Below are 21,710 nucleotides of genomic sequence, written 5' to 3'. Positions count from 1 at the left end.
CTTTTCTTCTCTTGTTCCCCTTGTTGTGTCACCATTATATTGAATAATGAGAAAGTTCCTAGAAGAGAAGAAAATTCCTTTCCATGATTCTAGAACTTCTTTTTCTTCAATTCTTTTATGATTGTTTGGTAGTGTCCATTGCTCTTTGCTTTGAAATTCAATTGGTATCTGTGCTTCCTTTTACTGAATGGGGAAGGAAGTTCAGAAGACAGAGGGAAGGGAATTTCCTCACAAGATGGAGGCAAAGTGGCCAACTAGTAGGGAAATTATCAAGTTAGTAAAGTACCCTACTTTCTAGGAGAAAGTTTGCTCTCTCCTTCCTCTGAAAGTTCATGGACTTGATTTGATATTTGATGGGTGTGAAATGCATTATGGTCAATGAAACCAAATTATTGTGGACCTTTTGATTGTGACTCTAACAAATCAGAATGGTTGATGTATCTTTCATTGCCCATCCACCCATCTAAAGATGTTATTTGACTCTTTTGGACAATGGTGCAAGGGATGCCTTTATTTTTTCTTTGTTTGGAAGGTCATGGAATTCATTTTCTTGGCATGTCACTGTATATGTGTGTCATGGTCATGAGCTGTACTATTCTCAGCGAACTCATTTTCTTGGCATGTCACTGTAATAGTGCCATAATCACGACTCCTAGTGTTAGAGGGATGGTGTAATTTTCCAGATAAATGGTTGGCCAAATCGAGAGCCGAACTGGTATTCGAATGCACCAACACCATTGGATGCATTCAGTTGGGATTCATTTGGAAGCATCAACTCTCTCGGAGGTTAACTCAAATTTTCTAGCTCTAGTTATATTCCATAATAATTTCATCTAAAAAATCGTCTAATAAAATTGAACAAAAGAAAATATCTAGTGATCTTAAATTGATTTTCTTTTTATGCGCATGGAAGGTTTGCAACATAAAAAAATCATTTCTTAAACAGTTTATTTTAAAGAGAGAGAGGAAAAAAAAAAAAATGAAAAGAAAAAAAAAGGAGAAGGGTAAGTTTTCCCGCAAAACTTTCTTTTACTATTATCCAAACTCTTAAACTGTTTAAAAAAAAAAAAAAATTATTTATTTTCCTTTTATGCTATTACCACTAACCAAATCAAGTCATAGGTTATTATAAATGTCAGTTAATTTGGGTCAATGAGTAAAATTTGAGCAAAATTAAGGATGTTCTCACCGAGTCTGAGTGGGTGGGTGGGTTAGGCTGAAGGCAACAAGGATTTGCATTCACTAACAAGAGGACCATTCCATTAATATAGTACCACCAAGGCTTACTGTCTATCCTCTCCTTTAGGTCTAAAAGGTCAAAGACTTTGCATTGTGATTTATACAGGTTATAAAGGTTTGGTTGATTATTTATATATTATTATTATTATTATTATTATTATTATTTTTGGCTTCGTTGTTTATTTATTTTTATATAATATAAATTTAGCAATCAACTTCCTAAATGAACAGCTGGCATTGTAACTACTTATTACATGGTTTCGGGATTAGTGGTGTCGGTCATTAGTTTGGAATCTTTCTAGTTCAACTTTACGCACGAGTATAAGCTTTGTTTGTTTGGACGTGAAATATTTTTCTAAACAAAATATATATATATATATATATATTTTTTTATGTAAAATGTTCTTATTATTTTTTATTTTTTGTTGTTTGACAATGATAAGTAAAATATTTTTTTGATCAACTTTTATGCATAATTAACTCTCTTTCTTTAGTATTTGTCACTAACAAGAATAATACGCATAATTAACTCTCTTTTTTTCTTTAGTGTTCCTCACCAACAGAAAATAATACCTCCTAAACCATCACAATCTCTCTCTCTCTCTCTCTCTACTTTTTTTTTTTCTCTCTCTACGCTAAATCATCTGTCTCTTTCTCGTTACTTTTTCTCTCCACTCTGTCTGTGCCACAATGCTCTCGACCTAAATCCATTACTCGATCAACCCAAATTTATGTCCCTCTTTCTCTCTCCTTTCTTCCTCGATTCTATCACTCTCTCTATATATGAGAGAGAAAAGATTGAAAATTAAAATTTTAGATTGGAAGGACTGAAAAAAATTAGTTATTAGAGTGACATAGGGTTCAATAAGAATAAGAATGGTTAGATGACCCAAGTGGCATGTGGAAAATGACTTACGAAAACTTTTTTGATAAGTCATTTTCAATCATTTAGGGTAAAATGATTTACATGAAAAATAATTTTTTATTGCAAATACCGAAAAATAAAAAAATAAAATTAGAAAAACATTTTACGGTGAAACAATCATAAATATTTTTTATTATCTATGTTATTCCGATTATAAATATGCTCACTTCCTAGGTTATATGGGATTTAATGTTTGCATGGATTTTACAGTTTGACGCAAGCTCCAACAAGACTCCATTCTCGATGATAAGCTGAAAAATGTGCATTTAAATGGAAGCAAAGTGGTGAAGAAAGCCTTCTCTGATCGATCGAGCCAAGCTAGATCGATCACACTGTGATCGTTCCAACCCTGCCATGATGGATGAACCCTTTGTTCTTATCCTCAAGAAAATTTCCTATTCGATCGATCGACCCTTTTTGATCTTATCCCCATCTATCACTTTTTTCCTTTTTCCAAAAATATCTCAGCTTTGTCCTTATCCAAAAAGTGCGCCACCATGGTTCGATCGATCCGAGCAACCATGTGATCAATCGAACTGCCTCAAATTGCATGAAAAGTTGATTTCAAGCCCAATTAAATGTGTGCTTGTGGTGCAATCATTTGGAGGTCCTTGGCACGAGGTCTAACCATTGGATGTGACATTTGAACTACCTATATAAGGATTTTAGCTATTTTTAGAGAAAAGAAATGGGAGTTAGAGAGAGAGACTTGGCTAGAGATTAGAGAGAAAACATACAATTTGGGCAAGTTCTTCCATTTATCTAGGGTTTTACTAAGAACACAAGCAGAAGATGATGAATTCTACCATGGAGAGAGCCCTTGAGGGTTGGATGATAACATCAATGAGTGGCTAAACCATTCTCTTGGGGCTAGAGATAGTGTCTCATAGACTTTGATATTTTGTAAATAATGGTGATTTGTATTGTAATTCTTGTCTTGACATCTTATATATATATAAATTTTGTTTCTACATGATTTGTATAGTTTAATACTTCCAATTTATCATTTAATTCTATCCATATATCTATATATGCTAGAATGGATGTTCATGTGTTTATCTCTAGATTTTATGACATTGATGCATGTCTATGTGTGTTGATATTATGAATCTAGTGGTGGTCAAGGCATGGGGCTTGAATGGATTACTCCTGTGGTTTATTTGATGGTTCATACTTATTTCTTGATGGATTGTGCCACCTCTTTAGTTTAATTTGTTTAACTTTCATGTCACTAGCTTAGTTGCAGTGTAATTGTCTTACTTTCTTAGATAGGTAGACAATTCATTCTTTTTGTTTGATATTCCATGTTTATGGATGTAAGTGGTATATTTCTCTAATTTGTTGAGTGTGGATTAATTGTGGACTTATGGAAGGATTAATGGCTTGATATGTTATGTTATTTACTAGATTGATTAGACAATGTATGCTTACTTGGCCATCCATGTTAATATTTCAATTAATGGCACACATTTTCATTTATAACACACAATTTCCCTAATCCATCAAATATTGAATGTCTAGGAAGGTAATGCTTAGTGGTGAACTCTATGACCTAAGACTCCTCTCTCATATTTTCTATACCTTATTTGTTTTAGTTGTTTTACATTACATTTATTTTGTTTAAATTGTAATATAATTCAACCAACAAACTCTCTTTTGATCATTCGACCTACTAATCCAACAATTGATTCCAAAACACGATTCTTTTCCCTTAGGACGATCCTTACTCTAACTATATTAATAGTTAATAGTGATAGTAACATTCTATAAATTCAAACTTGGCCACACTGCACACTTTTGTACAACTCGGTACTCGAACACACCACTCGAAATCTTTTTTGAATCTCATCCAAATTGTCATTATGAAGATCTTTTAATATTTTTTTAATCTATTCTGTAACCGCCTAAGTCTTGCAAAATAATGGGCAATGGTATTTACCTTAACCTAACTCACTCTTAGAGGGTGGAGCTCACTAATGACATTCTCACCTATTTATAAGCATTCTCCTCCTTAATGGAGGACTTGGATGTTTCACCCATGGTTAAGATAGTCTTTAAAATTCTCCACTCAAATTTCCACCAATCTACAAAACTCTCTAAGCTCCTAAAATGTTAAATGACTTACAAGCTCTCCACTATTCCATATCAACGCTCTGTAATCTCGAACACACATGTAAATATCTAAGCATCTACAAAACTCTCCACTTTTCTAAAATCTTTTACAATTTACAAAATTCTCTACTCTTCTCAAAATACAACCTACAAATCTTCAAAGCATATATACATATGGGAATATATCTCCAACACATATGTGAATATATCTACACATCTACAAAACTACACATCTACAAAACTATCTACTCTTCTGAAATCTTTTACACCCTACAAATCTCTATAAGCTCTATGAGATTTTAGATCAAACATTACACAATCTACAACATGATGTGAAAGACTCTAAAACTCAACTTTATTCATACTATGCAGAGCTCTAGTCAATGCTTGCGTACATTAAATTTTATAAGGAAAATTAGATTTTGGTGATCAAAGTTAAAAAAATACTTTACAATGACCTTAAACTAAAAAATAGATAAATAGTAACCAAATTGAAAAAATTATTGCCATCATTTTTAGAGTTTAATGTCTTAAATACTTTTTTTTTTTTTTTCTTTGTAAATATTGTTTTAGATTTTAGGCAATAGGGGGTTCGTGGATCAGCGTGTTGGATACTCTTTAGACTCGACCGTTCAAAGTTGAAGTGCAAATACCTCTCAGGCTCTCACCGTTAATCTCGTTGAGAACATCATGTAGACAAGGTATATATTTTTCGGAAGGTAAACTCAATGGCCCAAACCAGCCGAACAATTATAATATGCTTTGCCTTTAGCCTAGCCCAGCCACTCTAATGTATATACTTTCTAATTTATAAGAAGAAGAAATTATATCACACCAAAACAAACATCAAACAATATAACAAAATAGAACCGGGTCATGACCATGATTCGTCATATCATTCGATACACGGTATATTGGTCGATACGCGATTCGTATCGGCCAATTTATGCTGACTTTATCTGAATCTTTTATACCATATACCGTAATTGCGACTAATATTGCGACCAATACTGTAAACAATACTCCAAATTATGGTTATGACCCAAATAGAATTATAGAAGCAAGTGTTAAACAAAACCAAAAAGTAACCATACACAAAAAAATGAGGGAGAGAAGCCCAAATAAAAAAACTGACTTCAAATAGTGGCAGCAACAAGCAAATTCAAACTTTTACACAACTCTAATCTAAATTGATTTTATTAATTTTTTTATTTATTTATTTTTTTACTGAAAGCAACAAGAAAAATAAAAATTGTGCGAGCAATAGTGGAGTGTTTAAAATTTTACAATCATGTAGTATAACAAAAAAATAATAATAACAATAATGCCGGTTATTCCATATTAGGTCAGTGCCCAACAACATGGCTCCATTGGATGGGCCTTCTCAACTAAAAAACCTGATTAACCTCGTAGGGTTTGTTTACTGATGAGAACTCGGGCCCTAATACTTCATGAAATATCAAATTTCAGGTTTGAGCATTTAGGTAAATAATTTTCGTGAAGATATACAGGTTAGATTGTAATTAGACCGAACCCTTAAACTTACCAGCTGTAAGGTGTGGGGATATCTTTTCCATGAAAAAAAAAAAATTTCTTGAGAGTTTGAATCTCTTTGCATTTATTGTTGGAAATGAAGTATATAATAAAAATTTTGGATGAAAAATTAGAGAAGGTATGTTAAAAAAGTTTTATAAAACTTTTCTCTTCACAAATAGATGAACGTAATACCATATATTTACTTTTTTAAATTTATTTTCGAGCTGAATGAGAAATTAGGATAATTTGATTAGTTTATAAAAAAAAGTAGTGATCCGATCATACCAATCAAACCCCAATAATAATAATGATTGTATTATCAATTTAAATACCAGACACGAGTCCGTAGGGACCCACAGATCCTTATCCTTAGCTACAACCACTTTGATCGTATATTTGGATTCAGAAAAAAAAAAAACCAATAGTTATATACTGTCGTGCTATAACAAAAGGTGACCACCCACTCGTCGACAGATGTCTCATCCTAACATGTCGGCAAAAGCATGAAAACCCACACCAACTAACATTTACACACTGCCGTTACCCGCCATCAACAATAACTTTATTCAACGGATATCATAATTGTCATATAGTCAGCGATTTGGATTGGATCACCCCACATCTCTCTCTCTTTCAACAATCGGATACTATCACTGCAATGGATGGTCTGATCAAGGGCTTGCTCAATGTAGCGCTGGGTCACGACGACAGAGACGCAGAGACCGACTCTCAGTCCCGTGATGAACGGTCCAGATCCACTTGGGCGGAGGTTAGCATCCCATTTTGGGATACCCCTTACTTGATCTCATTTTTTTGGACTCAGTAGTGATGGATGATATAATGCGCAGGTCGTGTCCGGAGAACAGGACGACGAATCGAGCAATGACCGTACACATGGATATAAACACAATCAGTGGAATAGAGAGGTTGGTATTAGGTGTTGGTAGTGAAAATGGAATTGAAATTCTAGTGGAATTATGTGATGAAATGTGGATGTGATTGTGCAGGAACAGAACTATGGCAGGAAGGAGGAGTCGGAAACAGGTGGATCATGGACTCAAATGCGACCCCAGAAGGTTAATCTTTTTCTTTCTCTGATTTCTTCAATTTTGTGGCTTATAGTAGTTGGGTTTGTGACCAATTTGGTTTTGTGTTAGATTAAATATATTTGAATCCCCATCAGTAAAAGTGTGGGTAAATGTGGGGATTAGATCACTGAATTTTGTGGCTTATAGTAGTTGGGTTTGTGACTAATCTGGGCTTGTGTTGATTAAATGAGGATAATTTAGTTTTATGTTAAATTAAATAGGGGATATATAGCTTTACTTTTTGAAGTGTTGTTTCAAATTGAAAAACCTCATTTGTAAAAATCTGGGGATTTGATCACTTCATGGCTTGTAATAGTCGGATTAGTGACTAATCTGGGCTTGTGTTGATTAAATGAGGGATAATTTAGGCTTGTGTTGATTAAATAGGGAATGCATATCTTTTCTTTATGAAGTGTTGTTTCAAATTGGAAATCCCCATTTGTTAAATTGTGGGGATTTGATCACTTCATTTTGTGGCTTATAGTAGTCAGGTTTGTGACTACTCTGGGCTTGTGCTTCTTAAATGAGGGATAAAGGGAATTACTGTATGAATTATTGTCTAGTATTTGAATCTCCATTTGTTAGAATGTATGTAGGTTTTTGAAAGTATTATTAGTAAAGCAATTGGTAATTTTAATAGTTGGAAGAGGAAGAGTGTAAACCGAGTAAGTTGTTTCCGACTGTGATGGAAAGAATTGAGGATGACATGAAATATCAACAGATAAACATATTGGTGGGTTTTTGTGATGAGCTTATGTTGGTTGTGACGTTGGCAACCTATCATAAAAGGCTTGTTTAGTTTAGGTCCCTTATTGCTTCAAAACTAAAAATTTGAACTAGAAGGAAAGTCTTGAAGAATTGCCAAAACGTGGAAAGATACCCAGTTCTATGACACTCAGGTAAAGAAGACAGGTGTGAGTTTTTCTTGATAAAGCTGTGACTTGTGTGTGTGCATTTTGAATTACATGCTAGGTGGGTGATTCAGTATGTGCTAAACTCAAAACTAAGAAATAAACGGCAATACCTTTAATTGCTAAAACTCAAAAATGAATATTTACTATTTTTTCACAGCTAGTGTATACCGATCTTCCATGCCAGGGTTTTTGTGTGAGTTAGCGAATCAATAATTTGAAGTACATCTTTTGTCTTTATGTTTTACAATTACAGCAAAGTTAAAACATTGCAATTCCACTATTTTATGAGATATTTGGCACCAGCGTGAACAGGTGTTACTTGTAGCAGACCAGTATTTTTAATAATATTACTTTGCTAATTTCATTTATTATTATCATTAATATTATTACGATTAGTATTATTTAGGTTGCACATTGCACTTGTATGTCACTGGTATGCGTAACTAGTTCACGATTAAACACTAAGACAATGTTCTTGTAATTGCCTTGAAATTTGGAAAAATGAATCATGTTAAGAAAGGAGTATTCACCATTTGAAGTTTGATGGTGAAAAACATTAGAGGGTTATAAAGGTGGTCATTATATGATCATTCACAAAAAGGACTGAAGGATTTCATATAGGTTTACACAAAAGGTCATGATCCTTATGTGATCATGTTTGTTTTTTACTCATGAAGAAGCGGTAGTGAAAGAATTATTCCTCTTTGTTATTGAAAAGATTACAACCATTCGCATAATACAAATATATTATGTATTGTTCGGAATAGTTTATTCGGTGATATGGTTATCATTCTATAATCGGCTTTATTAACCTTGTACTTTTTAGATACATTTCTAAATCTGTTAATGGTGCAAGTTAAGCAATATATTATGTATTGTTCCGAATAATTTATTCGGTGATATGGTTATCATTGTATAATTGGCTATATTAACCTTGTGCTATTTGGATACATTTTTGAAATCTGTTAATGGTGCAAGTTCTAAGCAATGTATCAAATGCAGGCTGTGCATGAGGGGTATGGAAGGGGTGAAGATGGTGGGACACAAAATTATAACCAAAGCCATTGGAACCAAAAGGTTGATTTTGTTTTGATTCTCTAATTTCTCATGTTAAAGTACGAAGGGGGCCAGCCACGTGAATTTTTTTTTTTTCCATTCGATTTTATTAAAATTCGTGTCTCCTTTTATATTTTATTTCTAAAAAAATCATTATTAATTACTTCATCCCAAGTTAGTAAGTTAGTTCTGGTCGGCCTTGTTGTCTTTTACCTTCTTTGTAAACTAATCTTCTTTTTTTCACAGGTGCATCTAGGGTCTACGTTGCATGTGTTCATACCACCTAAGCCCACTTTTGCATATTTTATTACCAATAAACACTACTAGTCTCTCTCTCACACTTTGATTTTTAATTCTATATCTTCTAGTCATTTATATCTTTCATCTACATGAGTGCGTTTTTCTTATTACCTTTCTAATTCTCAACACTCTGCCTTATATAAGATAGTTGGCCTTACCACCATCATATAAATTTTTTCTTTTTAATTTACGTGGGTTATTTTTATTTTTTATTTTTCCCCCACATAGAATATCAGTATCAGGTCTTCATTTTGTCCATCCTCATCTTACCCTACAATTGACATCATCTTCTATCTCCCCATCACGTGTATTATTAATCCCAAATATCAAAAATTATTATTTTGTGTAATCCTTTGGTCTTTAATTGTTATTGTTATATTATTAGTTTCCAATATTTTATTAAATTTACATTCAATACCATTTTAGTTTTATTAGTTCTTAGTCCATTCGCTTCTATTGTATTCCTCCATATCTCTAATATTGTTCCGAAAACTTCTTTAGAAGTATCCAATAACACTATGTCATCAGCAAACAATATGCACCTTGGAATGCCTTTTGTGTCTTTCGTTATATCATTTAAGACTGTTGTATATGAATACGGACTATCCTTGGTGTAATCCATGTGTTACAAAACTTTGTGTTATTATACATATCCTAGGTATTTTTATAAGATTTAAAGGATTTTATTATTATTATTTTTTTAGCCTGTCAAATCACATCTCTTGGTGAAACATTTTAGTTCGTGTCATTTGTAAAATTTGATTTGGTGGAATATGTACAGGAGGGACAGGAGAATAATGATGGTTGGGAGACTGTCGGCAAAAAGCCTCAACAGCGACCACAAAAGGTATATTCTAATTGAACTCATGGAAGGCACACTAAAATTCATTTGGTTGCTTGATTCGTTTTGTGACATGGATGACAACATTGTTTTTGTAGCCATTTGATTGAGGTTCCAGGATGTGGAATTCCACTGGTTTGTTAAGTTGCACAGACAAAGTTGTGAATGTTTGACTGTTAGAGAGAGAGAGACTATAGAAAAAGATAAAAAGATGTTCTGAAAAAAAAGAAGAAGAAACGAAGAAGATTTTGTTATGAGAATTCAATGTTTTTTAGCTCCAGCTATTGGTGGTGCCTTGATTGATGCTTAGCCAGATAATTGGTCAAATTAGACTAGTGAGACTTCTTAATGCTTATAGGGCGTACTTAATGTGGATCTAAGCACTTTGTAAGTTAGAAAGTACAGTTATTTAACATTTTTTGCCCGACTACTGAATGTAGCGTGTGATTATTTCTTTCTTTATTTTTAAGCACTTCCTTTAACAATATAATTTACCAAGATTTGCAGTTTCTATTACAGTATTTTGTCAAAGAAGGTTATAATATTGCAGGCTTGCAGTAGTTTTATGATTTATTATTTGTATTGTGAGATGGAACAATTTGGTGGGCAGAGAATTTTGGAATTTAAATATAGTTATTGGAGCTTTCTGGTCATGCAAAAGTTAGATGAAGTCATGAAGTATTGATAGCACTACCTTTTGTTAATGATGGGTTAAAAAATTATGGCATAGATGTCTAAAGAAGATATTCAAGTTACACTGAAGATTTGAGCCCAAATTTGTTGAAAATCTCCAGTTGGCTTTAACCGATGATGATAAACGTCTAATCTTATAGTTCATAAAACTTTTTACTGGCTTAAGATTACTATCCTGTTATAACCCCTTGGGGTTAGCTTAACTTTATAATTTGTAGTTGTGTGTGTGTGTAACTGATGGGAGGCTTGGATAAGGCAGTGGCCAACCACTTGACTGAGTAAACACTTGAGCTAAAGGCAGAATTATTATAAAAATTTCAAGTCTATGATTATTCTCCAAGAAATGTAATTGTGTAGTGTTAATTAACCTGTGTAACTTCTTCTTTTTTTGGTAAGATGTGCACCCACTATTGCCCCTTATGAGAACTTAAACCTTCAACCTTCCATTTGGAAAGGGGAGGAGATATCACTAGAAACTAAGCTGTTGGAAAGTTGACACTGCTTGTCTGAAATCCATGTTTCTAGCAGATGTCTACACCTCCTCAGCATTTGCCTGACAGCTGATGGTTGAATGCACAGTAATGATATTTTAAACTATGAATTTCCCTTATTAAATTCTTTGACCATAAAATTCAAGAATTCGAAGAAATTTGTCAACAGTAGCAGTTTAATTCTCATGCTATACTTTGGCAACACACATTTACAGGTACAGATGGATAATTGGAACAATTACAAACGCCCCGCTAGTGAGCAAGAATATACTAGTGAGGTTGAATATGGTGTTGACATAGAACCCTCAGAAAATGAGCTTGCGGACCTGTCAAAAGCTTGTAGCAAGCTCTGGGAACTTGACTTAAACCGTTTAATACCTGGCAGAGACTATGAGATTGATTGTGGAGAAGGGAAGAAGGTTTACCAAAAGGAAGATATGGCACAAGGAAGCCTATTTTCCTGGTTGAGCAAAGACATATTCAGGAGGGCTACTTATTCTCGTTTCTGTTCTCTTCTAGATAATTACAACCCACATGAAGGGCATAAAGAAGTTGTCACCTCTCAGGAGAGGCAAGAGCAAGCCGCATTCATAGAAGAGATCAGCAGAACTGCACCAATAAAATATCTCCACAAGTATCTTTCTTCCAAGGGCATTGTATCTGGTGATTCTCAAGATTTTAAAAGATTTATGACAGGTCTTTGGTTTGATCTGTATGGTCGAGGTGGTACATATGGTTGTTCTTCTGCTTTTGAACATGTTTTTGTTGGAGAAATCAAGCAACGTGGGGAGCAAGAAGTGTCAGGCTTCCATAACTGGCTTCAGGTGTGTATCATGTTACATTTATTTCTTTTTATATTAATAGTATCCAGTTGTGTTAGAAGGAGTAGATATTGGGTGCGGTGGGCATATCACGCCATTGGTATGCCCACCCTATGAAATGCAGCACCCAATGAAATTTGTCCCACATACTTGTAAAAAATGCTGACAACAAACTGATATGGTGCATTTTCATTGGGTGTGCTCAATGATGTGGTATACCCGGTGCACCCAATATCTTCTCTGTTAAAAGAACCTCATGTTAGTTATTGATCATAATCAATTGGAATTCAAAAACTTTTATGACTGCAATTGCTTACGTTTTCTTTATTTAGTGGATTCAAATTGCACAGTGGATTAGGTTAGTGTCGAAACAGTACATGTATATGGATAGATCAATTTTACTACATGATGAGAAAAAAGAAGGTAGTGTTAGGTGATGTGCCTGGAGGTGATGAGAGAGAGAGAGAACACACAATCAGTGGATTGTATTTAGATACGTTACTATTTGAATGTTCAAATTTATGATAATTGTGACAGTTCCCTCTTGCTATGTATGTGCTTGTTTAGTTTATATATATATTTTATTTAATTAGTCTTTTTGTAGTAATTTATTTTTCCCATCAACAACTAATTTTAATATATTATGCATCTTTTCTTTTGCAGTTCTACTTGGAAGAAGCCAAAGGGAGAGTTGACTATCAAGGTTATATTTTCCCTAGAAGACGTGGGGAGACGGTAAGTAATTTCATACTTGCTTATGCTCAATTTGGTTTCTGAGAAGGTTAAGGTAATTAAGAGTGAATTTGGAATCTTACAAGTTACAACCACCATTCTGACCCCAATTCGTAAAATTTTAAAATTTTCTTTTATTTTCCTTGTAGTCTCTACAGCCAAATGGGCTTTTTATAGTATATCTCTACACAATTCACTTAGTTTCTTTTGAAGTGATTGAAACATGATTGCCCTATCACAATGGGAATTCACTTCATTCTTGGGCTGCATGAGCTCGCCTTTTGTCATTTTACTTTGGTTCCATAGGATTAAGTGTTTTTCATGCAATTATGTATTCACACATACTAGATATAACAGCTATGAAAATCTTATAATTATTTTGCTATTAGTATAAAAAGGAAAAGATCTAAGGGCGCTCCTTACTTAAGTAGAACTCTCACGACCAGGGCAACAAATGAAAACTGAAGAGATCAATAATAGCAGTGTAGCATAAGAGTTGGACCAGTGTCATATTTGTGCTGTTATGCTTTATTTTTGCCACAAAAAGCGTAGCATTTAACAAATTTTGTGGCTTGATTGTGTGAAAGGGATCCCAGCCAGTTGGGTTTAATTTGCTACCCCAAGTGTAGTCATTGCAAAAGAGCTATTTTGAATTGGATCAAGAAGTAAATACATGAAGAACATCTAAGCGTGTAGATTATCTTAGTATGAAAAGTGCTAATAATTCATTTTTTTTTTTTTTTTGTGAAGAATTTGCAACATTAATAGGTTACTGCTGTTTAAAATATTAAAAATGAGATCATAAGCATTCAATGAAAAAGTTGCCTGTATTTGGGACTTGGGAGTTACTTAAATTTTGTCCTTAGTCAAAGTTTACTAATTTATTGCAGATTATTTGCAAAATATTTTTTGAGGTCAATAGTTTGAATTGGTGGGGACTACCAAGACTTTTATGTAGAACTTTCATCTCCTTATAGTATGTTAATAATTTTTATAAACAAATGGTTCAAATGAATTTAAGGCTCCATTTGTTTCAATGGATGAACAGGAAAGGTGTATCTAAATGCTGATAAATTAGTCCTGGACTTGGGTTATGTGCAATTGTTATTGAAAGGATGCATAACATGAGATGAGATGAATGTAGCTTACAAGTTGACCTATTTCAGTTTGATATTTTCAGAGAAAATTAAAGGAAGCAATTCCCTCCATGTGGGAGATCAATAGAATTTTCTTGGGATGTATTTCCCGTTTAGTGCTCCTCTATCTCTGGGATTAATTATACCCACAATATTAGTCGTGTCACTCAGAAAAAGTGCGTTGCTATTCCTCCACCTAGGAGATATTCGGGTCTCGCATTGGCAACCCCACTCCCGAACACACACACACAAAAACATATATCTTGGAGAGGGTCCTTGAAGTGGTGCTGATCTCTAGTCCCATCCAAAAAAAAAAACTCTAAATATGTCTGATGTTCTAGAAGAATACCCACTTGTCACTTAGGTAGGAGCATTCCATTGGGGTACATTTTTTAATTAGAATCAGCAGAATTTAAGGAACCTACATGGTTTTTACTATTGAACTGGGATTAGGTGTTGATTTCTCTTATATATCTCATGTAGATCTCAGGATTGTTTATCGTATACTAAAATTGTAATCTGTCCTTGCTGTAATTTTTTCTTTTTTCGCTTGTGTCAATTTGCAGCCTGACTCAGAGACTCAGTTGCTTACAATTCAGTTCGAATGGAATGGTGTTCTGAAATCTGTCTCGAGTACTTTGGTTGGTGTTAGCCCAGAGTTTGAAGTAGCTTTGTATACGCTTTGTTTCTTCATGGGTGGGGAGGACAACCACGTTCAGCTTGGTCCGTACCTTGTTAATATCAAGTGCTACCGCCTTGGAGACAATATTGGATCTGCATTTCCGATGTCAGAGTGTTGAAGCTTGAAATTCAAGGAACTAAATCGAACCATATTATTTCCTTGTAACTGCAGTTTTTATATATGATATAAATCATATCCGGAAGCTGTAGAAACAGTAGTAGCACATATTATGTTTGGACTATGACATGTTTCTGGTGCAAGTCACTAGTTTTAGCGATGTTCATAGCTCGCAAAAACTTATTCTGATGTACAATGATTTGTCATTCTATGCAACTCAATTCAAGAAAGTCTTTTCCAATTATTTGGGATCGGATACATGGATCATGTTTTGCCGTTTTGATCTGTCTAGGGCGTTCTTTTGTCGCTTCTATATCATGTTTTGATTGTATCTCGTTACTTCCACCAAATATCAACTTCATGAATTTGAACACTGAATATTTAGTGAGGATCTATCCTGACATGCCTTAGCTTCCATATCTTACATGTTCATTAAAGGGCGTTTGGGTTGATATTATGAGAAAGCAGCACTTTGGGTTACATTTCCCGTCCTTCTTGGTAAAAGATTTTCTGAGTTAGTCCTTAAAATAATATATATATATATATATATATATATATATTAAAGGGCGTTTGGGTTGATATTATGAGAAAGCAGCACTTTGGGTTACATTTCCCGTCCTTCCTGGTAAAAGATTTTCTGAGTTAGTCCTTAAAATAATATATATATATATATATATATATATATATTAAAGGGCGTTTGGGTTGATATTATGAGAAAGCAGCACTTTGGGTTACATTTCCCGTCCTTCTTGGTAAAAGATTTTCTGAGTTAGTCCTTAAAATAATATATATATATATATATATATATATATATATCGAGTTAGCCAGCAGCCTTTTGTAAACCATAAAAAGCAGGGACTTTTGTGCTTCACACATATGGTTCTTGAAATTTATATATATTTTCTCATTAAATTTCCCGTCAATATCTTCAAAATATCATTGAAAGAATATCCATTCAAATGAAATATCTAGGGAAAGCTTAAAAGATACTTTCGACATACAAAGTGATTTTGGAAAATATCTAGTGAAACTTGGGATGATATTTTCCACAGAGAATATTTTTGGCAAAGTAAATGATTGTGTACTGCCACGGACCCCCTGGATTTTAAATATTTTTATTTTATGCCCTAATTTTTTAAAAATTTATAAAAATGCCCCATTAGATTCTTTTTTTTTTTTTTGAAATTTTGTACTTCAAATTTTGATAATTTATCAAGATTTCCCCACTAGAATTATAATTTGCCTCACTGATTTATTTTTTTTTTTTTCATTTTATACGTTAAATTTTTTAAAATTTATGAAATTTTTTTTTTTATTAAAATTACAAAAATGAACCCATTATATAATTTTATATCTATAAATTAAAACGCCCCCTCACAAAATTTTCTGAGTCCATCAATCACAAAATTTTCTAGTCCATCAACGATTGTGTATTGATGATATTTGTTTTTTTGTTTTTGTTTTTGGTTCAACACGCTTCGCTTTCATTTTGAGCAATAATGATTGCTTTGAATTTAACATTATGGATTTTTTAAGTTAGCTCCTCCTGTGCAGAGATTATTGACCAGCTGTACCTTTCCATTAACATTTTTGGAAAGTGTATATATACGTGCACAAAACAAATACGTATATGTGTATATTATTAAAAACTTCCACAATATCTTATCACTGAGTGCTTTGTTGTTTATCTTTTAATAAATTGTGTTTTAGTAGATCATTTATATGGTGATATTTTATATAAATACAACATCCTTTTTGGCTTTTATAGCATACAATATGGGGTCTTTTACATTTGAATTTTAGGCAAATACCTTGATAGTTCAGTGAATTAGTACCTTCGATGGACTTTGAAGTGTCAGACTTCGAATCTCTGCATATACTAATATAACTTCTAACCTTTCTTATCTTGTAAAAAAAAAAAAAAAATTTCTCCCTTTTCATATAGAGAGACCATGATTCTTACATATTTGAATTCACTCTCTAGATTTTTGTACTTATGTTAGAGTTACACATTTAAACCTCGACTTTTTACTTTAAAAGACGAGAAAGTACTACTACTAGACTAACATTTTAAATGATTTAATATGACATTAATTTCAGTATTGAGAGTTACATAGGGCAAACTCAGTAGTCAGTGCACTTGAGTCTAGGAAGGATTAGATGGACGTACTCAGTGACGGACCCAGAAAATTTGGTGAGGGGAGGCGAATTTTTAATTTGTGGTACAAAATTATATGATGGGTTCATTTTTGTAATTTTAATAGGGTTTTTTCATAAATTTTAAAAAAAAATTTAAGTATAAAATGAAAAAAAAAAAAATCAGTGGGGCAAATTATAATTATAGTGGGGGCATCTTCATAAATTATCAAAATTTGAAGTATAAAATGCTAAAAAAAAGAATCCAGTGGGGGCAAATTGTAATTTTAGGGGGGACATTTTCATAAATTTTAAAAACATTAGGGTATAAAATAAAAATATTAAAAATTCAGGGGGGGCATCTGCCCCCCCTAGTCCCCTGCTGGGTCCGTCCCTGGACGTACTCTTATCTCTCCGTGTAGAGACCTTTTATTTATTTATTATTATTATATTTGAACAGATGACTTTAAAGTCACAATAAAACATTTTTATCGTTCTATCAAGACTCATCTCTTTATATTCATTCAGAGTTGGAGGACATAGGAGACCATTTAAATTTATTGATATATATATATATATATATAATATTTCATTTTGTTAAAAAAAAAAAAAAATTCTAAACATATAAATATAAATGTTAGGCTGGAGGGCATAATGAACTTTTCATTGTTTTCAGTGTTTAACAGTGAAATTTCTCTTATAACTATAATTAATTTTTATATAAAAAAATAATTAAATTTGAATAAAATCTCAGATTATAAATATTTCATAACCAATTTACTGAAAATAAATTCTTCCACCCATATAGTTCTTATCCTCTCCACACAATCATTCTAGTCAATTTTATTAAAAGATTATATCAGAGGGGTTATATCAAAATATGTTTGGTTCAGAGTTTTCAGTCTTTTAGCTGGATAAAGTATACATATGTATATATATATATATACATAAATGTGTATTTCCAAGTCTCTCACATCGTCATACTAACACTATGCTTAGATTGCTTGGATGCTAAGGAGAGGTAGGGTCAGTGGCAGCCTGGGAGGTATGTGGCTATTGAATTGATTACGTTTCTGCTTGGAGAGCCACGATTTGAGAAAGAGAGGGTTTTACTGGGGGACCATTAACCATGGATAAGTTAGAAATGACAGCCTGTAGTTGCAAGTGTGAACATGGTAATTTAGATTGGGACTTCCTCAAGCTTGTCCCTAATTCATTCTTTGCCGTTGAAAAACACATCAAAAAGTCGTCTAGTTGCTTTCCTAATGGTGCAACCAGATTCGCATCATGGTTCACACGCAGATGCAATTATCAAACACGCACACAACGCGGTGTAACTAATTCAAGTTTGTATCAATCAATATGGATACAAGTGTAACGAAATCAAATCAGTATTCACGTAAACTTTGCAAGGTCTTAGAAAGGTTAGGACTGGTTTGACATACGCTTTGTTTCAGTCATTTTGTTTTTGGTTAAAACAAAAACAATATTTTTATTATAAGAGTGTTTTAGAAAAAAATCGAAAGCACATTTGGGAACGAAATTTTACTGTGAAAATGTCGGAAATAGAAACATGTAAAATATAGTTTTAATTTTTTAGTGTTTTAGTTTTGGACAACTGTTCACGATAGCACGTTGTAAAATAAAATAAGGTCGCACCAAATATGTTTTTATTGTCAAAATCGACACTGTATAAACAAAAACAACAAAAAATAAACGCATATTAAACGGAACCTTGAACTATTGTTTTTATTTGTTTTGAACCGGTAAACTTTCGGCTTATAAAAGGACAACAAGATAAGCCGGATTTAACCGCTCTCCAAGGAGAAGGCAACAAACACCATCTACTTTAGGGTAGGGTAAGCACCGAGAAGCTGTGATTCAAAAACACCCAGCAAGTGCCAAACCACTGGGTTCCATAACAAGGTGGTCCTCGATGATTGCATTTCCTTCGCAGACAAACACCATGTGGGCCCCGCAAATATTGAGCCCGACATACCATTTTGTTAAGCGTCTCATAATTCACTTTGTTGAAGAAATTGCACACAAACTAATGATAAACACACACACACACACAATACTAGGCCAACAGCTGTGCTCAATAGAAAACTCTATCTTGAATAAAAACCGAACTAGCATCGACAAGAGACTTGAGTGCTATGCTTTGAGCAAATGATGACTGCCGACTGCGATATGCTGTCTCTGTCAATGTCATTTACGTAGTAATTAGTATCACAATTCCTTTAATCCCACTAAATATATGATGCATAAAAATAGTAAGAAAAGTGAAGGTGCGTGTTCAACCATCGTGCTTGGACATTGTCAATCAATGACATTTAACAGAAGACATCATTCAACCATGAAATTAGCCAAATATTAACATAGGTACTCTACTATTCTACTTCCTTATTGAATAAACTGAAAGTAAAGTACATCCTAAGTACAAAGTAGAATAACAAAAGGTTACTTAGGTCAGCTTAGTTTGCAATTTTGACAATAATTTTTTATTTTTAAAAAACTGCAAATAGAAAATTATATAAATTTTTTTTTGCTTAGTTCAATTTTTTGAAAATTGCTTTATGAAAACTCAATTATAAAAATGTCTATTTTCAGAGAACTGTCTTTTATTATTATCAAAAAACAGTTTTCTGTTCTCTGAATTTTTAAAAATTATTTTCAGAATTACAAACCAAACAAGCCCTTAGTATCCTAAATATCTCATTTTATTTAGAGATGAATATAACAGGTATATATATATACCAAATCTTAAAGCGCATATACATATTCAAAGAATGGAATAAGCAAACTTTCATACTTGTAAAACATTTTGGTACTAGAGTCATTTTGGACCAGCCAATTGCATCTGTTGATATTGAATACACACAAATAATGACCCTTTTTTTGTCCTCCATCTATTCACAAATATACATGGCAAATATAATTACTACTAAGAAAAGAAACAGAGAAGAAAGTCATCACAAATGTAAAAACATAATTTATTCTATTGTAAAAGGGTCAATCCACCACTACAATACAATGTCATCCCCTAAACCTTACGCAATCTTTCTATGCCATACATTACATTAATCTTGATTGACGGGCGACGATCTATTTGTGAAAGGGAGAGATGAAGCCAAAATTAGCAGCCTTTCATGAACAAAAATGCAACTGATAATAAAATAATCTAGGATGGAAATCAATAGGGCTGTGGCCTAGTAGGCTCCTACTTTTCAAAAAAAGGTTAGAAGCTCGAATCTCAGTAGAAACATGTGCGTATAAGTACCAACTGAGAAAAAAAAATCTATAATAAGAAGAGAAAGCTCAAAACACTGCAATAGTGCCAGCTTCCCCGACTTTTCTAAAGGTTCTCACCATGTGAATTATATTCGTGAGATTTTCGTACTCAACTCATATAAAATTCATTTAGCAGTTCTATTCCGTATTCACCTAGCTGCTTCACTTCTAAGAATGTGTACAAACTGATTTTTTGCCAATTTCTCCAACACACCAACGCTCAATTAAATGCCTTTATCTACAAAATACAACACTCATGATTCTTTTTATTTATTTTTTTATTTTTTTATTTGTCATTCAAAGGCTTAAAGGCCTAAAGTCCTGATAGCAATACAGAGGCATAAAGTCAAGTCAGAAAAGACATACAAATCTTGAAGCAAAGCAAATAAATGAAGAATAGTCTCTAGATTTGTGAAGGAAACAGAGTCCAACACTCAGCAAACTGGAGAGACTGAAAGATCTAGCCATCAGCACGACAATCGTTCTAAAGCTACAACCACGAGACGCTCCGACACACAAAACCCCGCACAAGATCCAATTAAGGAGAAAATGATCAAATCTAAGCGGGAAAAAACCCAAAACCAACCTAGATCAGAGATCTAGCCGGAGAAAAACAACAGATCTGTCCAGGTAAGCCGAAAACAAAACAAACAAGAGCAGATAACAGTTCAAAAGGCTTAGGACCACATCAAAAAATTTCGATCCTTGGTTCAGCACTAGCAGAGTTATATTCCAAAACTATAAATATCTCAATTAAAAGAACACAATTTTATTGAATGTGAAAGTGTATAAAAAGCATGGAATATGTGTTGGGAGATGCTTAGACAGAGACATCCATGATCCACCACTTGTACAGGTCAAATTACTTCAAGGCTAAGCCTTGAGGCCTTCTCATCAACATGGATTACACTGTATGTTTGTTGAGTGGAGTAGTTAAAGTTATGGATATGTTTACAGAAAAAAAATATCCAACAAACAAAAAAATATAGAATTTGTTACCACCACACACTTTTCCTTGGAAAAACCCTCCAATCATCTTATCCTAAACCAACCAAAATTCAAACAACACTGAGAATTTAAAATGTTTTTCATCCACATATATGTCGACCAAAGGGAACTTAGCTAAGTTTGTGTGGTTTGCAGGTTGTGGCGAAAGCTAAACTGTCCATTGTTATATTACACCAAGAGATATGGCCGATTATTTGGAGGAAACTGACCACCGAATTTCCTTTCTCCTGTAGCTAGATGTGCAAATTCCCACTTTATTTTTTAAATCAAAATTGAAGGAACAAAAGTTATTGAGGTATGAGAAATTGTTTATGAGGCATGTGTGTGTACGAGAGTACCAACTAAGAAAAAATAATAATTACCAAAGTCATTGTAAGGTCAGTGTAGCACGTTAATAGAAGTGTTACCATAGTATTTTGAAGAAGTGGAGGTGGAGCTAGACGTTCAAATAGAAGTATAAAAGATACTATTTATGGTAAACAAAATGATCTCAAACAAATTGGCAAACTTAAATTTGAGTAAGAATATTTTGAAAATAAAGGGAATAGGAAAAAACAGGAAAAAAATAACACCTTTGGTCGGCACATTA

At 33.3% G+C, this 21,710-nt stretch overlaps 1 protein-coding gene across 2 annotated transcripts; it reads left to right on the top strand.

The window, feature by feature from the left end:
* Positions 1-6,269: 6,269 nt before the first annotated feature.
* On the top strand, positions 6,270-14,964 carry LOC132304147 (uncharacterized). 2 transcript variants are annotated; one of them, XM_059801709.1, is made up of 8 exons: positions 6,270-6,581; positions 6,661-6,738; positions 6,820-6,888; positions 8,817-8,891; positions 9,952-10,017; positions 11,411-12,019; positions 12,680-12,751; positions 14,451-14,964. In XM_059801709.1, the coding sequence occupies exons 1-8, from the start codon at positions 6,471-6,473 to the stop codon at positions 14,682-14,684; spliced, it is 1,314 nt and encodes a 437-aa protein (XP_059657692.1). In that variant the 5' UTR covers positions 6,270-6,470; the 3' UTR covers positions 14,685-14,964. The 2 variants fall into 2 exon arrangements, with proteins under 2 accessions (XP_059657692.1, XP_059657691.1); XM_059801708.1 differs by lacking the exon at positions 8,817-8,891 and having other exon boundaries at positions 6,272-6,581.
* Positions 14,965-21,710: the final 6,746 nt, after the last annotated feature.

The sequence above is a fragment of the Cornus florida genome, unplaced genomic scaffold, assembly GCF_030987335.1.
Source record: "Cornus florida cultivar Cherokee Brave unplaced genomic scaffold, ASM3098733v1 CherokeeBrave_3.0.0_Hap2_Chr04, whole genome shotgun sequence".
In the NCBI taxonomy this organism is placed as follows: domain Eukaryota; kingdom Viridiplantae; phylum Streptophyta; class Magnoliopsida; order Cornales; family Cornaceae; genus Cornus; species Cornus florida.
Note: the sequence above shows the minus strand (reverse complement) of the source record. Positions and strands in the feature narration are given on the sequence as shown.

Coding starts and splice junctions, on each gene's coding strand:
- LOC132304147 (XM_059801709.1), top strand. CDS start 6,471: ATGGATGGTCTGATCAAGGGCTTGCTCAATGTAGCGCTGGGTCACGAC. Junction 6,582..6,660: donor CCAGATCCACTTGGGCGGAG/GTTAGCATCCCA, acceptor TATAATGCGCAG/GTCGTGTCCGGAGAACAGGA. Junction 6,739..6,819: donor ACAATCAGTGGAATAGAGAG/GTTGGTATTAGG, acceptor GTGATTGTGCAG/GAACAGAACTATGGCAGGAA.